This window comes from Chanos chanos, chromosome 1 (assembly GCF_902362185.1).
Source record: "Chanos chanos chromosome 1, fChaCha1.1, whole genome shotgun sequence".
Classification (NCBI taxonomy): Eukaryota; Metazoa; Chordata; class Actinopteri; order Gonorynchiformes; family Chanidae; genus Chanos; species Chanos chanos.
In genome coordinates, this window is record NC_044495.1 from 21,767,795 (window position 1) to 21,786,640 (window position 18,846).

Genomic DNA, 18,846 nt, shown 5'->3' on the forward strand with positions numbered 1-18,846 from the left:
CAAGAATACATGTGTATGAGAGATTCTTTGTGAAATCCTGACTGTGTCCTATAAATACAACAGTGTGAAACTAGTAGTAAGAGTGTGTTGCCACTGTCTCTGTATCAATAGCAGAATGGCACAGGCAAGAGTCTCTTGTTCTTAATTTCTGGCTAATTTGTGGTGTTAGGCTATAGATCAGACTAATGATTGTGCTGTACGCCATTTGGGGGCTGAGACCTTGGGTTTGGCTGGTCAGGTTTGTGTCTGGATCAGCATGCAGGTGCATTGGACAGGCATTAGAAAGATGGCTAAATACTCTTAATAGTCACTGGCTTTAGCTAACAGGAGAGGACAGAGAGGAGAGGAGAGCTCCTAAGCCTCTTTACTGGACCGACCCAGTGTCTACACTCAGGCCTGTGTGTGTGTGTGTGTGGGGGGGGGTGTGTGTCAGAGAGAGAGAGAGAGAGAGAGAGAGAGAAAGAAAGAAAGAAAGAAAAAAGGGGGGGGGCATTGTCAGCTAAAAGAGAAAAACATGGACTTGTAATAACTAGAGGCAAGCAGCTTCAGCGTGAGTAAAAATAACAGCCAGGGCAGAGGATCTGATCTGAACTAAAAAGCTCAGAGGATATCTGTCCCATATTTCACTACTGCAAACATTGCACCAAATGATCAGGGCGAAGGAGTAGAAAGATAAGGATGAGAAGAAACAGAAGAAACAGAAAACAAGGAGGGGTAGGGGAGGGAGGGAGAACGCAATAATAGAAGGCTAATAGAAGGAGGAGTCAAGGCTAAGACTGAGGGGATGACAGAGATGACAGCAGAGGCGTCCCCTGACTTCATCTGAACTGTTGTTTACCTTTAGTCGCAGTCTCTGGGTCCCTGCCCTGTCGATCTGCCTCTAGCCATTCGTACAAAGCTGAGATGGCACGAGCAGACACACAAAAACACACAGAGAGACAGACAGAAAAGCGCATGTCAAACAAACAAACCAAAACAAAACAAAACAACAACAAAGCAAACAAGATGGGTTAAGGCATGAAGACAAGCATGACTGAGTGTGAACCAAAAAGCACAACATGGTCAAAACAGTTAAAAAAAAAAAGGAGTGGGATGGCTCTCGTCCCACACAGTGAGATGACAGTAATGATATTATGACAGTGACAAATGCTACAGGCAGTGTGCATGAGAAAAATTAGACGTTAGAGAGTTCAGCTGTGTTAACATTTCACAGGATCATATGCTTTATGAAGGGAGCTATCAAATGGAGAGCAAATATGTGGTTAGATCACACACACACACACACACACACACATGCACACACACACATGCACACACACACATGCACACACACACACACACACACACACACAAACACACACACACACACACACACACAAACACACACACACCTGATTTCAGCTGTGGGTTAGATGGTGGATTAGAAGCAGATAGGTTTTAGAAACTCAATCTTTCTCCAGCATGGGGAACCCCAATAACTCTGAATACTAAAGCAGTAGAGTGTGTATGTGTGTGTGTGTGTGTGGTGTCTGCTGAGTCTGCAGAGAACAGTTCCCTCTATATTCAGATGCTTGCTACACTGTCAGCATCACAATTCCTCACGTCCACAAACCCTCATAATCATCGTCATCATAATTGTCATCCTCATATTCATCTATCCTCAATCACGGCACATATCAGAGTTCAGAAACTAGTCCGATTCAAATGTCACATCTCTATCATGCTGAACAATCTGACATAATGATTTCTGCATTGGTTGCGTGGGTGTGTGTGTGTTTGTGTGCTGAAACTTCAGTTCGGCTGCCCTTGTTTCATTCTTCAATGGGTTGACAGGACTAAGGGACAGACAGTGATGGAGAGAGGACTGCAACACCACCAAACAGCTTACGTAGGCAACTACTAGTCCTCACAAGCCTTAGTTACATAACACCAGGTTGGAGATGTACCCACCAATGTGTGTGTACCTCCTTATGTGTGTGGTGTGTGTGTGTGTGTGTGTGTGTGTGTGTGTGTGTGTGTGATCGAGCGCCACTGATAGTCTGAGTTGAAAGGGCACATGGGTACATTCAGTTACAAAGCAGACCACTAAGATAAGAGGCGTGCCTGCTGCCTGGCGTGTAGTGCAGTTCACTCTGTGCAGACACATTGTTATGGTGCACAGAACAGTGTTCCAATTAGAGTTAGAGGGGGAGTGAGAGGAACAGGGAGAGAGAACAAGATAGATAGAAATATAGAGAGAGTATATATGTGTGTGTGTGTGTTTGTATCCATCATCTGTACAAATCCAGCTTAGAGGACAAACTGCAAAGCCAGCATCAGTTATTTTTCTCCTGTATTGCAAACACCATGTACTCTCTCTCCCCCTCTCTCTGTTTCTGTCTCTCTCTTTCTCTCACACACGCGCACACACATGCACATGCACACAACTGTTCGGTTTAAAATTCTTTTCCTAACAAATACAAAGGCATTGTGCTATCACTCACAATCACTATGTAACAAAGCTGCTTTTGTCCAATGTAAAAGGTTAGAATGATAATGTGCATATGTACTGAATGTTTGTTTGTGGTGTTGTTCTGCTCCAGAGGCAGTGACTCATATCAGCAACCTTTTGTTATATTCACCATCCTATGGGTTCTTTTATGGTCAGATCACACACACACACACACACACACACACACATTCTTCAATTTAACATTCTCCAAGTGAGACAAAGCATGTCATTTAATGTTTCCCCTTGTTATCTTTCTCTCTATTCAACTCACCTTCCTTTTCTCTGTGTTTATTTGTCTTAATTAGAACTGAATGTGGATCAGACAGCTTTGCCAGAGCATCAGCAAATCCATTCCTTTCACTGGGTTTACATGGTCATTCATCAGTATGCTGAAAAAACTATTATTACTTCTTCTGCCTTTCACTCTCTGCCTTTGTCAAACACACACACTCACACACATCCACACAAACACACTCACACAAACACTGACACACACACACTCTCTCTCTCTTTCTATCTCTGTCTCTCTCTCACACACACACACACACACTCACAAACTGCGATAAAAGTTTGCATTTGCAGATCTAGCAGACAGCTTGAAGCGATCTGTCATTAATAGAGAGACTTTATAGCTTTAAGCTTCTGGCCTACTTGTCTGGCCCCTGTCTCTGTCTCTCTCTTCTCTTAGACACTCACAGACAAACATGCAAACACAAAGCTTTCCCACTCCTCACTGAGAGTATCTGATCCTGTGGACTATAGCTCTCTCTCTCATTTTTTCATACACGCCATAAAGAAACACACTCCCCTTATTAATCACAATCCACCTCAACTCAGTAACAGACATTCCTACTGAAGCATCACCAGCTCCATAAGTAACACCCATTCAGCCAAATCAACAAAACGATTCTTATGAGTGCTCAGCACATTTAAGTGTAAATGACCAATATTTTATTTACACCTACAATCTACCTAAAATGGCTATCATGTCACCTTTTCCCCAAGCGTTTTCTGGATCAAACTGCTTCCATTCCCAGACTATCCAAAACAATAAACCGGACGTATTTTCTTTTTTCTTCTTTTTTTTTTTGCACTATGCAGCTTCATAAAAACACAAGCACTTGACACTGGATTTATTTTATCCAGTTCTGCAGGTATGCACAGCTCCCTGGAGTAGCATTCTCATCAAACACAAAGGCATTGTGCTACCACTCACAATCACTATATAACAAAACTGCTTTTGTCCAGTGTGAAAAGGTCGGAATGATAATGTGCATACTGTGTACAGAGTGTGTGTTTGTGGTGCTCAGAGGCAGTGCCTCACACCAGCAGCCTGATTATACTGTTGTATTCACATGTATATCCTATGACTTCTTTTGTGGTAAGGTTCTGTTATTTATTGGTCATTATGTTTGTAAATTTGCATTGCAGTAAGGTTACAGTAAACTGCAGTTATTGTAAACTACAGTGTGGACAATGATGGGACAATGATGTTGTCATTCCCTGTTCTCTGCTCTCCTGTGGCTAATGATATAGAACAGAAACGGAGGAGACACATGGTGAGAAGTTGAATAATAGGACTGTGTGTAAATCAATACATGCTGCCCCACACACGCACACACACACACGCACACACAGTATCCTGGACCACAGCACATTGATCAAGTCTTTACTGTGTCCTCAATGGAATTAGACAATCAAACTGCAGTCATGGGACACTGTACTGACCCATAACAGCTTAACCTTCAACACAATACACACACACTCACATAAACACACACAAATACAAATACAAAGAATGTTTTCTGACTGTCTACATTAAAAATCCTCTGTGACCACGATAGAACACTCTGAGGAATATAACGAGATCTATTAGCCTCCAGAATTAGCTTGACTAACTGAACTGCTCTGGTAAAATTGATTGCCAATGATTCTGATTATCAAGGATGTTCAAATAATTGATCAATATGGTCCACTACCCCAATCAGTAGGATGCACTTCAGTGATTAGTTATATTATCAATACGCAAATACATTACTCATACTCAATCAATGAAGCTGAGAGAAGAAAAGGGCAAGAGAATCCTCCAGAATTCTGATTGGTTACTATACTCAGGATGAAGGCTTATTTTCACAAAAGAACCCTTTCTCTGTAAAGTGAGAGTGAAAGTATTTGATCCTTTTAAGTGTGCTGTTCATTAACTTTCATGTTACTATTTTGATTGTATTTATTATTTATGAAAGCCTGTGGAGGGGAGGCGAACAGTCACATACAACTGCAGCGTTTTTATGTGGAACCAGATGAGGAGAGACAGAGAGAAGGAGGGAGCGAAGCAGCCCGGTTTGGCATGCAGGTGTTGTCTCCTGCAGACTAGTCAACAGACAAACTGTCTGCCTGGTCCCAAAGGGAGGAGGAAGTGAGAGAAAGGAGGGTGGAGGAAGAAGAAATGGATGGACTGCACGGCAGTGGATTTGCATACCAACATTTAAATAAATCTCTTTCACTCTCACCCCCCTAAGTTTCTCTTTTACAACACAGGCTTGAGTTGTATTTTTGACAAAACAGGTGCACCACGGCACGATCTGAAAACATGCAGAGGTAAACGTGCACACGGGTAGAGGAATGTGTGCCATGAGATCAGTGTGCTTCTCTAGGCTCGTCATGTGACAGAGAATCTTAACCCTGCTAAATGGATTAAACCCAGTTGTCTGATTAATGCTAACCTTGTCCAACAGTCTGCACTGAGTCCTAGGAACCCACGGCACATCTGCACCATCTGTCTTGTGCGCGTGTGAGTGTGTGTTTGCTTGTTTCCAAATCACATCTACTGCACGATGCAACTTCTATGAGACCTTGATTTACAACTGCATATGAGTGGGTGTAGTCCACTGCTGTTAGTATGTAGTGTTGTGTGTCCGGGCTGATATTTACATTAGGGGTAGACCGACATGCCTTTTTCAGGGCCAATACCGATGCAATATCTAATGGCTTAGGATGGCCGATAACCAATATTTGGCCAATATTTTGGGCTGATATTTATCATATTTGGCAGTTGCATTAACAAAACTACATAAACGGAATCATACCAAATTCGTTTGCAAACACCTTCCATGAGAAACAACAGCGTAGCATGTTTATCACGACTTGGCACCGTTTCCTCGCAGAGGCTTGTTCCTGCACATCAGAAATACAGATGTTGCCATCTTATGTTTGGTAGCTGGTTATCTGGGGTACTTATTTATGTGGCTGATCCTGCATTTGTGCACATGTAAATGTGTCCAACAATAGTGATTCAATTGCATCCTGGTACTACTGCATATTACCAGCAAGAACACTCGTTTTCATAATCAACCTTTCAGATGACAGAATCCAGGAATCCAGGAGGTGGTAGGCTACATGCTGCTACCATTACTCAGCATTTATCAGTGATACTAGATGACATAACATTGAAACATTCTGTTTTAAGTTAACTGCAATTTTATATAGTAAATTAACGATCCACATATATTTACAGAACTCGAAAAAAGGCTGCTTACTGGTTTCAAGAACGCACACACATGCCAATAAACAATGACAACAAATAGCTAATTCAGAGCACCGCTAAACCTCTTTCCCTCAACAACAACTTAACTAGGGGGCAGGGTCATTGATTGTTGTGGAATGTCAGTCTCTTATAAACCAATAAGAATATAGGTAAACTAAAACAGGGAGACTCTCAATGCTAAGCCTTTTTAACACATCACATAACACTTCAGTAATCCCAGTTCAGGAGTTGTAATATCGGCAAAAACAATATGAGGTGGCCAATACCGATATGGACCGATAAGTGTCAAAAGGGGCAGATAGTGGCCGATATATGGGCAAAACCGATATATTGGTCGACCCCTAATTTACATAGATGGGTTTGTTCTTTTCTCCCTTGAACAGAGATAGATGTTTCATGCTCCCCACTGCATCCCCAACATCCCAACCTAAACCTCTGAAAGAGAGAGAGAGAGAGAGAGAGAGAGTGAAAGAGAGAGAGAGAGAGAGAAGGAGAGAAGACAGAGAGAAATGATTGAGGACCTCTGTCCGATTCTCTGAGCACACTCCAGCGACATGGCAACAAACGGCACACAAGTCTATTTGAAAAATGCTCTGTCTTTTTCATGGACAATGTGTTTTCATTTGCTGATTTTGCAGCTTCTTTCCTCCACTCATTTCCATTTTCATAGTCTACTTCAAAGCCAAGCACCAAACCTCAACCAATCATGACTCTCTCTCTGTCGGTTGTCAAGATGAGCAAATCTGGTTGCTAGGCAAATAAAGCAGAGGAGAGAGAAAGAAAGAGCGAAAGATTGAATGTGAGAGAGAAAGACAGAGAGAGAGAGAGGGAGAGAGAGAGAATGAGACAGTAACCCATTATGAGTACATGGGGTTTAGTCTATCCCAGTTGAATCCTTCCCAAAAGAGACAGTAACATCTAATGAGGCAGCAGAGGGGAAGGGTGTTGTATTCATCGTCACAAAAACCTTCTTACCACTGCTTTTCCTCAGGAAGACTAACAACATACAAAGAACTAAACCAGTTAGCAAATAGCATTTTTAAAACTGAATCAAAAAATGAGTTCATTTTGGCACTGTATCTTCTTTAACCATAGCCTTAATCTTTTGGCAAAAAGATCTGGCAGTCTGGTTAACTTTTAGTCAGGTCATTCAAACTAGATTTAGTCCGTGACGTGACCAAAACACCTGATAAAATTAGTTCATGAAATTAGCGACACTTGGCAAAGAGGTGCACATTTTCTATCCAAATAACAGAATCATGACAACACATCCTTTCAATGCTTGCCATATTTGCAACAGACAAACAGTTTACCACTCGTATGGTATGTCCGAAACCACACCCTTTACACTATAGAGTGCCCTTTTTTGGGAGTCCGCCATTTTGTAGTCTAAAAGCACAGCAGAAAATATCTAGTACACTCATAAAATCCCACAATGCATCATAATAGGCAGTGTCCGAATGATACACTCTAGTAGGTACAAAATACCCATAATACAGGGTGCCGACTGTCAGCCTGCATGATCTCTCTGAGGAAAGTGCAACTCATTATGGTGATGTTTCACCAGTCAGTAACAAATAAAAGTAAGCTAAGTGCAAAGAGAACACATTTCAGCTGTTGTCTGTGAATAACTACTACTCTCTGAATTAATCTCAGCAGTAGCACTTGGATAATGACTAAAGTCACTATGTGGAACATGTTAAATGCTTAAGATGGTCGACGTAATTAGCTGTCTAGAGGTAACTGCTCCTCTGAAGGCAACACTGGCAGCAAAAGCTTGTGCAGGTAAGGAGCCTTTAAGACACAAAACAGCAACAGTAATCACCAGAAGGGTTAAATTTTGTATTTTATTCATTGGTGAAGCAGTTACATGGTGGCTTTATTTTCTCTCCTATGTGAGCAGGCTAATGGCAAGAAGTTAGCAATGGTGTTTATGCACCAGAATGTGACTACTGGAGCAGAATAATGAGCAAACTGCGTCATGTACAAAATCTTTTACTTCAGTGACTAGTTCCACGCCCCGTATTAGTGTGCTATATAGTGGCCTTGACTCTCCGGCGTAGGGAATAGGGAGTAGGGTGCCATTTTGAGCAAGTTTTTAACAGACCTGCCTTAAACAGAGACACAGCTGGATCAATCGTACCTTAAGTGTGAGAGCGAAAAACTCATTCATTTTTTGAAGTGACTTGGATCATATAAAATGACATTTCCCCCCTCATCAAACTGAGAATTTTTACAAGATTTCACATCTCATTTCCTTATGGCAAAGACGCCATAGTTGTCAGCTAGACTATTTCATGAATTCACCAATCAACCAACAGGACAACCAATTTACAGTATATGAGGAGCAATGGGAGTAAATCTCAGGGTGTGAAGCAGCTCTCAAGCTCCTGCTGTGTTTCTTATACTATCATCTTCTCCCTGTGTGAGTAAGGAGCCATTTACACAACTGTGGGTTTTCCTCACACACTAACAATGGGCCTTGAGCAAGGATGTCCCAAACGCCACTGTAGCTATCTACCTCCAGAGCACAAACAATGAAGCCAAGGTGTGTTTCCTAGGGATGAGCGTTCTGTCAGAGAAGGCCTAAACTGTCCTCCATAAGCCATGTACATCAGTGTAAGACCTTTAACTCACAGAAAGGAATCCAATCAGAACAGGTTGCTTGTCAAGGTCTTTCCCCACTCGCACTGTGTTTCAGAAGCATGAAGGCTGGGACCTTGAACCTCAGTTAAAACTATGGGAAGTCACGAGTCACAGCACATATGTATCTTTGTCAGTCAAAGCTCCTCTCCTGTCCACTGATTTGAAAGCAGGGGTGATAGTCCAAACACAGAGTGATCAGAATGTTCCAGCAGTTCAAAAACTAGTCTGGGCCATAGCTTATATTGGTACATATGGCTCTGTGAAATTCCTGTGAAATAAGGTATGCGTGATGACAAAAACATCTCAGAGGTCAACTGTGACAAACTCAGAATGCTTTCACTCATAATTTGTGACGTTGGGACAATACAAACCTAACTTTGTTGTCTGGCCATTTTCTATTTATCTGCTCATCAATTATTTCTTTCAAACTGTCCTATCACAGACATTCAGACCAGATGCAATGCCAGAGGATACTGCTGGAATGTGTTCACAACCACAAGTCTCTCAGTGCTGTTGTTTGGACCACAGCAGTGACCATTTGGACAACTGAATACTGACCAGAGAAATGCAGGTTCCCTACGATCACAATGGAGAGAAGGTGGTTAGTCTAACTTGTAGAGAAAAAGTATACTACTTGAAGAGTTATCAGAATTACCTCTGTAATTATACGGTTACAGCATTACTGCCACTTCCCTGCTCATTTCCAGAACATCTGTTAAAACCAATTAAAGTCTTGGCTGCTGAAAGCACACATGGACACAAACAAAAGACTAGCATAGGTGCCCTGCCCATGTATCTTTAATTCCCTTTATTTCTTACCACATAGCTTACAAGGATGCAATCGAGCAACAAAGCACTGCTTTCCCATTGACTGAATTACAGCCACTGAAACAAGGGACATCATTTTCGCCACACTACTACCTATCCTCTCTCTCTGAACATAGGATTCTCTTTGAACAGCTAACACATCACACATCCTGTAGGAAGCATGAAAAGCTTCAACCTCATTGGTCGAAAAGGGAAAGAGGTAGTCGCTGAATTTGAATTTATATCCATCTCTGAACCGCTCTAAACCCCCCTGGGTTGCTTGGGGGTGGGGTCGGGGTGGGGTTGGGGAGTTTTTGTTATCAGCACTTTGGGATTTTGGTGGTATTGGGATAATGCAGCACTAATTAAAATCCAGAAGCTCCTGGGAGGCAAGGGGAAATTCCACAAAAGAAAGGAACTGGAATAAAATATCTCATTAGCAGGGAGACCCCCATCAAACCCCTATCACAAAACACTGAATAATCATGTATCACACACACACACACACACACACACACACACAGAGGCAGTTAAGATCCAGACACTCCTGCATTATTCAGGAGGCACTATTCTAACCAACACGGCTTAATGTTCAGATGCCAGACACATCAACAGCAGATGCAAAGTAACCAGACCCACGATTGACAGTGTTTGTTGCCTTGTGCATGCGTGAGCAGGACAGCTGTGCAAGTGTCTGTCTGTTGTTTGAGTGGAAACCACAGACTTGAGATTGCAGAGTGCACTTGGATGTCAGTTTGAAGGCAGACGTTTGCACACAAATATTTCTGCTTTCTCTCACATTCCTGATGATGAAAGTTAAGCACCATGCATTTCTGCTTAGAACTGGAATCACTTAAAAGTTAATATAGCTGCTCATTACTAGTCGTCTTTATATGACATATCATGAATTGGAGTGGCTAACATTAAAGATGTGACTTCAAATCCTTCGTTTAAGATGCCCTAGTACACGCCCATCCTTCTTCAACCCCCCGCAGCCTCTTGACCTCCTCGGATTCTCATCGCCAAACCCGCTTGAGTCACATTCCATTATGGGGAGTAAAAAATGCTGGACTGAGGACATGCTAGAGCAGGTGGCAGAACTCTGACTCTGCATCGGTTCCCCAGACCCTTGAGTGCCAAGCCTTGCCGTGTGAGCAGTAGAGCTGGGCCCATCTGTCTGAAAAGACTGGGAGGGAGCTTGTCACACACTAATCTCTTAATTATCATGAATTATCTTTACCCAAGAGGTCTTTATCTGTCAGATGTGTGTATGTGTGTGTGTGAGTGTGAGTGTGCGAGTGTCTCTGACACAATGGTCTTGTCTAAAGGTCTGATTAGGTTGGCTCTGTTGACTCTATTCAGAACTGGCGTGTTTAAGGCCAGATCTGTGAGGCAGTGATGTCACCACTGGGCTATTCCACCAGGCTTTGTGTGGCTCTGCTGACCATAAGGGAGAAGAGGACTACGAAGATGACTCATTTCAATTATATGAGCATGTGCGTGTGACTGCGTATGTGTGAGAGTGCGTGTGTGTGTTTTTCTATTTTCAGAGGTAATCTCAGTCCATGTTCTGTCCCCTCGCTATTGTTCAAAACAGTCTGCAGTATTATATGTTTGTGTGTGTGTGTGTGTGTGTGTGTGTGTGTGTGTGTGTGTGGTTATGGATGAACAAAATAAAATGATCATTTCCAAGACTTCTCGATTAGAAAAGCAATTTAAGGAGATTATTGTTAGCGTCTGTTGTCTGTTGCTGCTAGAATGTTGGAGAGGCTAAATTAATCAAAACTTTTACACAAAGAGGCTTTACACCGTTTTGTTAAATCTGCACATTATGTATGGCAACTAGCAACATACAAGTAGCAGAAAAATACATAGTCTCAATAGTTATATAGCAAACAAATCTATAATTCACTCTTGTTTTGTTGTCTTTACATCATCATTACAAACCATTACGATCATCTTTGGTACCAACTTCCAAATGAGCAGTTCTATCGATGTTTTTCATGCCAGTAATCTGGGACAAATGTTACACAAACCCAAAATCTGTACAGGACCAAAATCTCTACACTGCCAAAGATGGTTTTATTCCCTCCTCCTTTAAGACAGAGTGTGTGTGTGTGAGAGAGAGAGAGAGAGCCAGAGAGAGACAGAGAGACAGAGGGAGAAAGTGAGAGACAGAAAGACATAAAAGACAGAGGCTCTTTGATGCGGAATGACTCTGTGGTGACACAGATAGCACTGAATCACACATCCTCCAGGAGGCCAGAGTGATTACCCTGGATTCTGGGGAGCACAGCCTGTTCACCAGGCTGATAAATATAGCACACACTGAGACAGTCCTGCAAAATGATGGCAACCACAGACCATCCTCAGAAAGAAGACGCATCTTTTTCTACGAATCTCCCCTTCTCCTTTCATCTTCTTTTATCCATTCCAACCCTTCACCCAACAATTTTCTCCCTCCGTCCCTCTCTCTCTCTATCTTGTTTTTATTTGCACCTATCTCTCCCAGGATGTGTTGAAACGATGCAGAGGTGAGCTGGGATACTGACAGCCATGAAAGCTCTAATTGAAAAGGCGATGATACATATGGCAAGCCTGTATTCTGGTCTTTTAAATGGACGCACTGCTGTATTATTAAGCCATTTGAGGCTTCAACATGTAGACATTTCAGCCAACGACAGGGTAGGAGAGAAAGAAAAAAATACGGTGTCTAAGAGCTGAAGGGGAGGTTGAGAGAAAAACATACAGAATTGAGAGGAGAGAAGGAAGGTCAGAAAGGCAAAAGAGAGAAAGAGAGAGCTGAAGGAATGTGATGGACAGGGTCACTGCTCCAGCAGTTTCTATTATATGTGCTTAAGGGAGCATTATTGTTGATCCAAATTCTCCTGGGCATTTCTGCTGTCTGACATTTCAACAAACTAAACATAATGAGCCACAATGACTACGCTATTCCTCTTGCCTCTCCAACATGTCCGCTTTATGCTACAGCGTCTGTCTTTGTGTGTGTGTGTGTGTGTGTGGGAAGGCTGAGTGACAGTATGTTTTGCTGAGGAAAGAGAAGGAGCGCTCCAGTCTCGGAGACCTGAGGACTTACAGTCAATTACAGTGTCTGTAGACTTCAGATTGGCATTTTAGTCATAAGCTCATCTAACAACATGAGCTATATGCACAGGGAGAATTCTCTAATGCCCAGATACACATGCAGTATAATGTAACTGCTGATATGTACCAATGGAACAAGAGAGGAAACAGGACAGGCAAAGACTCTTCTGAAAAATACTTTAGGCTAAATAATTATGTTTAGGCTTCCTTAAAAATGATAATGATCATGCATTAATAATGTGTGAATAAAGCATTAAAGAATTAATTGGTAAGCTCATCACAGATGTATTATCCAAAAGAACGGATCAAAACAGCTAAGAGATAAAGTGCCCTTTGGCACTGGCACAAAGGGGCTGAGTCCTGAGAGAAGATGAGTAAGGGATGTCGGAGGAAGACAAAGAAAAAGAGAGAGAGAGAGAGTCCGGTGACGACATCTCAATCAGTCCTTTTCTGCTTTAATCTGTGTGCCTGGTAGAATGACGTCAACCAATTAAGCTTGTGAGAAATAACTACTCCCCTACATATGCTCTAAGGCTCTGTGTGAACAAATAAGAAAACCCCTTCAACCCACTTTGGCTGACAAATTCAGGGAGGAGGTCTTTTATCCACACAAGCATAGGGATCAGACAGAGAGAGAGAGAGAGAGACAAAAAAAACAAAACAAGAGGGACACAAATGATTGATCTGAGGACTGCTTCGCACTATTCTGTGATGTAACAACTGACACTTAAAAATGCCAAGCAACAGTGGAGCCAAACAAATCCAATCAATTAGCTATAATATGTCCGGATACCTTTAACAGAGTACTTTGATTAACAAACAACGCAGTCTTAAACACAGGGCTTCATACCAGCATTTACTGAAAGATAATATTGGTTTTGTTCTCTTAGATTAATTACATTAATTGGGAATATGGAAGCTGTACAACTATGGAAGAGGTGTGTGTGGTGATGGAGTGCAACCACACTCGAGCATAATTCTTTTTTGCGTCAATGCTATTTGTTTCCATGGCAACCCATTAAGAGCCTTGAAGCTTGGCACTGAGTCTTGCGTGTGGACATGGTTACATCAACAGTGCTTCAAGGTACATGGATGACTCTCCTTTGTTGTCATTTAGGTTATGTTTTTATAACAAGTGCAAGACAAACAACAGGGTCAGGTAAAACAAGGGGTTGATTTGTTTATGCAAATCTACACACTTAACTCCACGACAGTCCCTCTTAACATGGGAGTGAGAATGAAAGGGAGATAATGCAGAGTGGAGAAGGGAAGAGAAAAGAGAGAGAGAGAGAGACAGAAAGCTCTAGAAGACGAGAAGACAAAACAGTGCTTACAGCACTCCAGACAATGGCCCCGTGGAGTAGCCTTCACAGATTTAAGTGTTGCTGAGCAAAAAGAGAGAATTGTGGACCTGTATGAACAACACAGCACTTGCTCAGATAACAGAAAAGAAAAAGAAGTTCTGTCTGAACCGTTCATAAATACAAAGCCATCAGACAGGGCATGACATGATCACCAGTGAAACTTGGCTATGTACAAATGACCAATAAACACTTTAATCTGCTGGCATTGTAGCCAACAGCCTGTACAAACAAACAATCTGTAATCAATCCGCACCGCATGACTTCTACATTCAAGCAGGGTTAAAGCTCAACAAACCAGATCACTGTTATAAAGGACTACTGTGTTTAAGTTCTACAGATCCCACACAGATCTGCTCCTTCAGCCTCCTTACATTCTTCTGCAACTTCTCACAAACATTGTCTGTCATAACAACATTGTACAGAGGTAAGATTTGGTATTCAAACACTACAGTGGGTCTCTGAAAGCATAAAAAAACCTAGTCGTAAAATGTTTCCAGTCCTTGCAGTGCTAAAAAAGATGTCTTATTAAATTTTCAGTATTTAGCAGCAACAGAATCAATTACGTGACGTGCTATAGACTACGCAAAAAAAAACCCAAATACATTTATAAATTTCTGCTTATTTGGGACATTGCCTTCACCATTCAGAATTCTGTCATTATTCACTGAAATAGTGTTATGCCTCTCAGACTCTCATCATATCCCTGAGCTGGGCACGTCTCTGTAGAAACTTCTTAAGACTTAATAAAATGTATAATTTCAGCAATAAAGTCTGACTTTTTACCACTGCCTAGTTTCTCAATAACCACCACTGGTTTCCTCCTACATGTAGAACAAGGAAGAAAGGCTAAGGTTTCTGGGGAGCCATTTCAAATGATTAAAATCAAAAAGAAAAATGAATGTGTCCAGACAGGCAAATAACATAACATCTAATTTCCCCAGTACCTGGCAAAGAGCGGCTGCTGAATCAGTGTTTGTTCTAATGGGTCAGCAGGTGAACAGTTGCCTCATATTCATCAGTGAGTATAGCCATGTATGATTCAGACAGACAGCTGATCAGCCTAGTGGACAAAATAAAGCTTTCACATGACATAAGCTGTTTTCTGAGAAAAGAAATACAGTATATTACTATCCAGTAGACGTGGACAATTTGATACAGTCATTCAAAGAGAAGAGTAATGGTCACTGTACCAGCTAGACATCACTGCAAATGGATTAGCCTACGACTTACGAATGATACTGACAAAAGCAAAGACACACATACATAAACGTTGAGAATTAATTAACAGTCATTTCCTTCCATATTTAAAGAGGGCAGTTATGGTTAATCGTTATCTCCAGCCATTTTCGGTCAATTTCTCGCTCCACATTCCATCAGACTTCTATTAGGACTTTGATAATCACCCATAAGGCTGTATAATTATGCTTCCTAGTCAAAATCCACTTAGTCATAGCAGTAGTTTAGTAGAAGTTAGAACATTAAAGATGTTTCATCTGTGATTGTTTTACTATGCTTAGGAAAGTCTTACAGCAATTGTGGACCACAGCCCACCTAGCCAATCTCCTGTCTTCACAATAACCAAGCATACTGTATGGTGGCTCTAATCCTCATATTACAGAGAGTCAAGAGCAGTCATTAAAGTATAATGACTAACAGAGAAATAAAACAAAAACTTTCTGTTTTTTTCACACCCAGACTAAATAAAGAACACTAACATCTTCACTGAAAGGTGTGACTAACAGCGTACAGGTATCTATGCCCGTTAAGCGATGATATTCAGTGCCTTTTAACCTGCATAATTACTTGGAGTGATCTAGAGGGACCATGTCTGAGATGCACATGTATATATACATGTATATCTATACATTTTTTCCTCTATTTTTTTCCTCACTATATCAAAACGAAAGTGAAAATAGATGCATGTCTGAGCAAGGTTAACAAAAGTTAATCCTTTTTGATCCAGCTACTGAACTCCACTTACATAAGGTACCATTTCTCTGAAATGGAAGGGATTTGTTTAGGTCATGCTGAATGATACAGTTCCAGTGTGTATGTGACACATAACTGCTCTGTTTAAGCACTCTAATCAATTCAGGGAATATTCTGAGAACTCTAGTTAGCACACACTTGTGTGAGAGATTTAAGAGAGCTTCTCCAACAGTGACGAAGCAAAATGTGCAGATTACATTTGCTACGTGTGGCACTTCAGCAATACAGCTCGAGATTTTAAACATTTCATGATGTCACCAAGCACTGGGGAACACTCTTCATTCAACTTTTCACCTGATCTTTGATTCTGTACTGAACTTGTACATACTATATACTTGTAGACTGTGCTCTCTCTCTCTCCAAATTGTAGCTTGCATTGGCAAATGCTTTTGTGTTCCAGGGTGTCTCTTTGCAGATTAAGGTGAAATGCGTTTTGTGTGAATTATGCGTATTAAAGTGAGAGCTCGTACATATGCATAAGTGTGTTAGCATCAGTTTCAGACAGGTCAGGAAGAAGGCTGGCATGAATGTGTTAGCGTGACCCTGTGTCACTGGCTCCAAAGTGACCCTGAGTTGGGTACTGGCTTCATCTATGTTGCCAGTTTCAGTGCCAAGACTGGGCAGACTGGCAGTGCTACCCACTGCCCTCACTGTGGCTGTCAGTACTTCACAGCAAGAGGACAAACACCACTTTGCATGGTACATAAATCATTATTTAATGACCTAAAACTAAAACCTTAAAAAACTACATCTGAAACAGTCATTAATTCAATTTAAATACATTGCTCTCTGTATATTTTGTGTCTCTTTGTTATTTATGTCTCTCAAGTTTCTCTTTCTGTCTCTCCTTCTCATAGTAGTTTTTATTCCAGCTTCTCCTTAGTTCTCTCCCTCTCCCTCTGTTTGTGTGAGCCTCTGTGCTTTAGCTGTCTGTGTTTCTTGGCCAGGCTCCATAACAACACATTTATCTGTTTCTTTGCATCGGTTCTAAATCACCATTATGTCAAAGAGGGGAGGGAGTAGCAATGTCCTCTGCTCCACCAGTCTCCTCTACTGTTACTGACTACACTTATTCTATGCCTTAATCAATGTACTTTGCCATGGGTCACAAGGAGGGCACTACAAATCACATTCTGTACATGAAGTGGGTTTTAAGTACTCTGGAAACTTGCAGTTTTGATCTTTTAAACTTTGGGGAGAACACAGCAATGAGATTATTTATGGGGTGAAAACTTGAAAGAGTGGTAATATAAGTGAGAGAAAAATCTGGAGTGCGCTGGTGTGGAGTGGTGCAATGCTTAGACAAGCTTATCTGAGGGCACAGGTTACCTGATGAGTTGGAACTCTTTCAGTGATCAAAGTCGACATGGCCAACAAAATGTCAATCTGTCTTAAACACATGCGGTGACAATACCTCCCTCCCCGCACAACATTAAAACTGGGGACAGCACTTTGACCGTTCCAATCACACTGCATGACAAATTAACAGCAGGGAGCGTCTGGAACATTTTGAGAGCTTTTCTGACTTTCTGCAGATGGAACCCTGCAAGGTTCCACTCCCTTAGCCAATTAAATTAATATCTGAGGTCACCACGACAACCAAGTATTCTGGAATGCGGCCAAAAATTCGCTGCTGTAAAACTAAAGCATTAACATGTCTAAACCAATCTTCTACCAATATGATCCACCCTTTAAACTGAGAGACAACAATGAACTTCTCAGTGGGTTTTTAGCATAACTTTTCCAGATGTGAACATATACTGGAAACATCATGTAAAAAAACATGAGCTATTTTTCAATCAGTGAAGTACACATTTTCATTTACTGATTGAACCAATCATTTCATGCAGGACCGATATTATGTAATAAAAACGACTGAGATTTTATATTCACGCAAAAATGTCCCACATCTGGTCCACAAGGCATAATCTGTGCTGTCTGAAACACATACACACAGAAAAGCGTCTGTGTGACTGTGTGTAATCTGTGAGATACAGGTCTGACATGGCTGTAAAGATGGAGATCAGTTGTTATGTAAGGAGATTAACAGTGGCAGTGATATAACAGCATTCACAGGGTTATTATGAATACAGACTGTACTGCTGACTCCTGTCTCAGCACAGCGTTGACTCCCCCTGATCAATGATCAATGATCAATCATACTGTTTTATCAGAGAACACTTCTCCTTCACTCCCATTCTCTCATTCGCTTTTCTCATGGCTCCATAAACTAATCCACTCACAAGGACTGAACAAAATTAACGTAAGTATTGCATGCATTACTTTTATGTAAAAGGCATTACATGTGGTTGTACTTCATGTAAGTTTTTAGGACATGTCTTTGCTAGTGACAGAACAAAAAATACAATTTAATACACACACACACACACACACACACACACACGCACACAAGCTGAAACCATGGATTCTAAGCAAACATTGCATAGCAGTAGTTCTGTTTTCACTGAATAGGCTGACTATGGTTGTTTTGAGTTAGCTCAACATGTGACTAAAGATCAAATGCAACTTTACAAGCTGTATTGACTGGCTTAGCCACAAGCTAAACAGACTAAACCAGCAACAAGGAGGTGTACAGTCACACACATCAGGGGTCACATTACAATTAATGAGAATTCTATTGAGAGCTCTTTGTCTTTTAAGGGGCAAAAGCTGGGTTATCAATACAATTACTATAAAAACATGAAGAACACCAATCTAGAGTCTCTATTCTCTTAACCCAGTTCATCCTGTGTCCATCATTAGACCTCTGTGCCTCATTTAGCAACTACACTACTAGATTTTGCATTCATTGGATTACTGTGTTGTATTTGCAATTTAAATGTATGTCTTGAGCAGTGAAGCAGTCTCTCTCTCAGATATAAGCTCCATGCTGTCACACT

At 41.3% G+C, this 18,846-nt stretch overlaps 1 protein-coding gene across 8 annotated transcripts in view; it reads right to left on the reverse strand.

Moving 5' to 3' along the window:
* dennd5b (DENN/MADD domain containing 5B) overlaps positions 1–18,846 on the reverse strand; it is a 56,159-nt gene that overhangs the window by 30,805 nt on the left and 6,508 nt on the right. For 7 of the 8 annotated variants that reach the window (XM_030788740.1, XM_030788724.1, XM_030788732.1 and 4 more), the window contains exon 2: positions 839–898. The exons of the other annotated variant lie outside the window; for it this stretch is intronic. In XM_030788740.1, coding sequence (XP_030644600.1) covers positions 839–898 — 60 coding nt within the window. The remainder of the gene's footprint in view (positions 1–838; positions 899–18,846) is intronic. 8 annotated transcript variants of the gene reach the window in all.